Raw genomic sequence first — 5,029 nt, forward strand, 5'->3', positions numbered from 1 at the left:
CGCGAAATGCCCAACGGTGGTCCATTCATGTACAAATCCGATCAGCCCTACTTCCTGATTTAGACAACTCTCCTCTCGCGATATTAGCCAAACGTCATTCCATGATGGCTGAAGATCCTGGCGGTGTAATTTTCAATATCTCTCTCATTCTTTTTCCTTTTTCTGAATCCTGGCTTGCCATAGAGCCATGGCTCGATTCACAGCCACGTTAAGTGTCCACATAACAGTAGTGTCGACATGCCCAAGAAAGGGAACCGAAAACGGCTGAAATTTCGGGCTGGGGACGTTTGCTCGGAATCAGGTCGGTCGAGTTTGTGTTGACTTTTCATTAGCCAACAAGCTAGCTGTTCCACTGCAACAACCGTGGTTCATATAGAAATCATGGCGTGACGTATTTACGTGCCCTGCAGGTTAATTTACTACAGTGTTTATATTACATGTTTACAAAATCTTTAATGCTTGTTTTGATGAAGTCTTCCAAAATGTATTTTCTAACACCATAAATTAATCACTTAATAATATACCTGTATACCAAAACGCTTTCACATTGCTCTAGATTTCAAATAGCTCGCGTGTTAAATATAAACCAGAGGTCTTGTGTGCATCTTATCTTAAAGAAAAAGGCTGCATGACCATGCACTTTTTTGCACTTTAGTGACTGTGGCTGATTACGCTGATGCCGATCCAGCAGTTGTGAAGTCTGGTAGGGTGAAAAAAGCTGTTGCAAATGCAGTTGAAAAAGAAGGTAATTCAACAATGACTTCTGCACACAATTTCTTTAGGTTTTGTGTCTGAACTGATCAGCTTGAGCATTTTACCTTTCAGTCAAATTATTATGTGGTCTGGAAGCATCTCAGGGTACCGTAGAAGATTTTCTGTCCTCTGCCGAGACTGTCAAAATAGATGGTTTGGACAGCAGCGATGACTTTGACGCAGAAGAAGATGGTGACGGTGAAACTAAAGTGATCCACAAGAAGAAAAACAAGAGGAGAAAGGGTATGATATGGCAACTTTTATGAAGGTAAAGGGAGTTTATCTTTGTTTTAAATAAATGTAATGTGTCATTCTAGAGAGCAGTGCGAGCAGTGACGGGCAGGAGTATCCAGTGGATATCTGGCTTGTGCTTTCTTCTTATATTCGACCGGAAGACGTTTGCAAATTCTCACTCATCTGTCGAAATGCATGGATGGTCACATGCACTGCAGTTTTTTGGAGCAGGCTATACAGGAGGTGACGATAATTTACATGTCACATTCCCTGTTTAAAGTGGCTGATTGTTATTGAAGTTGGCCCAAACTGTTTTTCCAAAATAGTGGTTGCATTGCGGTTCTAATATAACATACCAGATTTTTTTTTTTTAAAACTCTCTCCCATCATTTCTCCTATGCAAAGGCATTACCGGATGGATGTTGACCTGCCATTTCGTCTCCAGCCTGATTGCATTGACAGGATGTGCAGTCTAAGGGCCCGTGTGATTCGCTCCCTTTTCCATTTATACGAGCCGTTCAGCTCACGTGTTTCCAAAATTCCAATCATGCCAGAATCTACACCTACAACGTTGCTCAATTCCAAGGTGAACTACCCTTCCACCATGCTCTCAGACACGATCAGTTTCTGTTTATAGTTCAACTGGAATTTTTTTTTTCCTCCTGCTCAGTCGCTTACAATAGAAATCATCTGTTGTCAGCTTGCACCATCTTGCCCGATATAACTGTAGCCAGGACTGATTCACATTGAGTTACAAAAGCAAGCACTCGTGCAGTATGTCTTTTCAGGAACTCACTGTGCTGAAGTTGAGGTCTCACAAGGCTTTATGCATGGCGGGAGATTTAGAGGTGTCAATCCGAGCAACATTGTTTTCTGAGGTGTTGGCTTTGCATGGACAGTATCTCATTATAAAGTGAATGACTGTTTTCTTCTGCAGTGTTTATTGTTCTGGATAAAAAAGGTGACTGGCACTCGACCAGAAGGATTGTGGGAGTTCAACTTCAAGCTTTTAAAGGAGGTAATTGTCTTTTTCCAAAATGACACACTGATGCTTAACAGTTAACCTGATGCTTAAAGGACAACCGACGTCTCCGGACAAGTTGTGTACATAATTTGTAAAATGGCTTCAACTGACGCTTCTACTGAGCGTATTTTACAAAGATTCCACCGCATACAGCTATATTTTACGTTTTAAGACTCGCGCTGAATATTCAGGAAGTCTTGTTTTTGAGTTGGTGACGAGTCCGTACATGACGTCACTAAAGGAACGCCCCTGACCGAAAAAAAGATGCATTGTAGTGGTCCTTCCATCACGTCAATGTATTTTGCTGTACTTGTTTGGTCTGGGGACCTCGTGTTGCACCCAAAAGCCGCCAGAAGAGGGCGTCCAAGCTCCATATAAGGAATTTATCAGCCCATGGAAACGGAAGTGGCCACAGGAGGTCGCCATTTTGTGCCTCTTTTTCTGTGAGACATTTCCCCTTTAAATGGCACGGAATAAATTCTTTAATCAATTGCAAACATGTATGCTTTCCTCTTCAGAACTATTTGAATCATATTCATCACTGGATGTGTAACAAGAAAGCATATTCGCCGAATCTGAAGCCATTGTTTTGATTCTCCAGCAATGCAAGAGGTCTTGGCGTGACGTCACGAACTGGGGGCGGGACTTTCTGAAAATGCTCAATTCGCAGCTCAATTTTTTTGCAGATTTTGGACACTTTAAGTCATTTTTATTGGTGTTTTGCATTTGAATAAAAATATCATTTGGGTATTTTAGATGCTATAAAACGTTTTTCTGATGTCAGTTAAGAAACAAAGTGACGTCGGTTGTCCTTTAACAGTTAACCTGATATTCGCTTTTGCTCCCACAGCAGGGAAACACAAAGAACGGACATGCAAAGTCCTTGCGTCTACCCAAACAGTATGAAGAGGTCCACACAAATTCGGACTCGGACTGTTACATGCTTCAAGTGTCAACGTTCAACTTCATCTTCACCCCTGTTGTCATGGGCATGACGCTTTCTCTGGTCGGTTTGAACCCTTTTTTTTTATACTCACTGTAATATTTATATTTTGCATTTGCCATTTTAAAGGCGACCACTGAAGAAACATTGGAAGATGTTACCACTCCCCCAACATAAAAAATTATCTTGATCATTTATCATTGTTTCTTTTTCCTCCATCGCCTTTAATGGTCATTCCTCTCTGTGCTGTCGTTGTAGTTCAACATCAACGTCAGCACGGACATGCGCCATCACCGCGTTCGTCTCGTGTTCCAGGACTCGCCGATCCAAAGAGGGAAGAAAAGAGGCGATCATGGCGGCACACAGGTTGTCCTGGATCCTGTACACAGTGTGAGACTGGTGGACTGGTGGCATCCGCAGTACCCTTTGTCCCAGTAATCCTCACCTCGCTTAAGTGAAATTTATTTCCAAATTTCTGACTTAGACGGGACGTGGGTGATCATTTATCGGTCGATAAAGATGGCCTTTCCAAAACTCACTTTAAATAGACCTTTATTGGGTCGCACAGAAAGCCACAAAAGATAACGTGAAAGGGATGCAAAGTAACTCCCTCCCTCCCTGCCTGCTTTCGCCGTTTTTACAAAATTAATCACAATACATGGCCACTTGATTACAGCTCCAGTGAAATTCTGTTATGTTAATGTATACACACACGAAAAATTAAACATAAAAACAGACCCCATGCACATCTTCATTGTAATAATATGTTGGTGATTTGATAATTTAATTTAATCTGACATAGTCACAATGTCTCCTGTTTCTTGGCTTCTTGAGACAGACACACCAAAAGGACTTTGTGTGAATTTAATTCCCCCTTCCACCTCTGTTATAACTGCCCTTGTGTTAAGCATATTGAATGTTAAATCATACATGGCCCCGCTGTACTTAATCATAATGTGCAATGGAAGGAAGACGCTACTTCAGAATATGCTTCTATCTGAATTAGAATAGCAGCTTCAATAAAACATGGAATCTCTTCATCCGATAATGTGCTGTAAAGACTCGTACATCAAACGTTTGGTAGATGAAAATTGAGTGTTTTCACGTTGATTGTCTCGAAATGAATAAAAAGGAAAATGCCCCTTTAAATGCCATTGTGACAGTCGATCATTTGCAATACACCTCCCTCTTGTGGTGACACGTGGTATTGTGATCACATCTGATTTCCAGAACATTTTCATTTCATTTATTTCTTCATTTCAGTCAATGAAAACAATCAACATTCAGACTTGGTTGAAAACGAGTGGGAAGAAGAGAATATTTTCATTTCCGAGCAGACACACACCTATTGGTTATCGGTACAATATGTGCTTTACCCAATATGAGTTAACACAGTGGACTGTTGAAACATGTTTCTATATAGTGCATATACCACACTACAATACTTGTAGATTTGAAAAGCTTATCAACCTTAATGATCAGCGTTTTGAAATAACTATACATAAAACAATTAGAACTGTATGTCTACCAAATTCAATAAACGCATACAATACACGTGCACACATGTATGTCGAGCATACACACACAAAGAAAGGGCGATTATGGGATAAATATACATATTTAAATACGCACATATTTCATTCAAATCACGAAATTGTCAGTGTGACCAGACCCCAAACCTTATAACAATGGTGTCCTGTATACGATTACACTTTTTTTGACCACTAAACAACGACAATTTACGAACTGATTCAAACTGATGTAAATCATTCAGTATCATCAAGATCCTACAGTACAGTTATAAAATCTGTGAGGGAACATTCGTCCTAACAGGGCCCGCATCAGTTTTTAGAAAGACGAATAGAACAGTCTTGATTACATAACATTGGCAGCGTCTAAAATTGCAGCTATAAATAAACAAAGTCGCCTCTTTGCTTTTGGTCTTGTTTTGTGACCTGTTCCCTCCCTCCGTTGACAATTCTCGTGTCACTGTCTAATAATAGTTCCGGCTGCTTGGGCGCGAGAACTACATTACCCACAAGCCCCTGCGCCCGATGCCAGTGGTGACGGGACAG

General features: G+C 40.8%; 1 protein-coding gene across 2 annotated transcripts; it reads left to right on the forward strand.

Moving 5' to 3' along the window:
- Nucleotides 1–93: 93 nt before the first annotated feature.
- On the forward strand, nucleotides 94–4,103 carry tmem183a (transmembrane protein 183A). 2 transcript variants are annotated; one of them, XM_089011272.1, is made up of 8 exons: nucleotides 94–301; nucleotides 656–745; nucleotides 826–996; nucleotides 1,071–1,230; nucleotides 1,393–1,573; nucleotides 1,925–2,005; nucleotides 2,862–3,017; nucleotides 3,213–4,103. In XM_089011272.1, exons 1-8 carry the CDS (start codon nucleotides 238–240, stop codon nucleotides 3,390–3,392), a joined length of 1,083 nt encoding a protein of 360 aa, XP_088867398.1. In that variant the 5' UTR covers nucleotides 94–237; the 3' UTR covers nucleotides 3,393–4,103. The 2 variants fall into 2 exon arrangements, with proteins under 2 accessions (XP_088867398.1, XP_088867400.1); XM_089011274.1 differs by having other exon boundaries at nucleotides 850–996.
- Nucleotides 4,104–5,029: the final 926 nt, after the last annotated feature.

Source organism: Hippocampus bargibanti, linkage group LG12 (genome assembly GCF_051943395.1).
Source record: "Hippocampus bargibanti isolate YZ-2025 linkage group LG12, ASM5194339v1, whole genome shotgun sequence".
Classification (NCBI taxonomy): Eukaryota; Metazoa; Chordata; class Actinopteri; order Syngnathiformes; family Syngnathidae; genus Hippocampus; species Hippocampus bargibanti.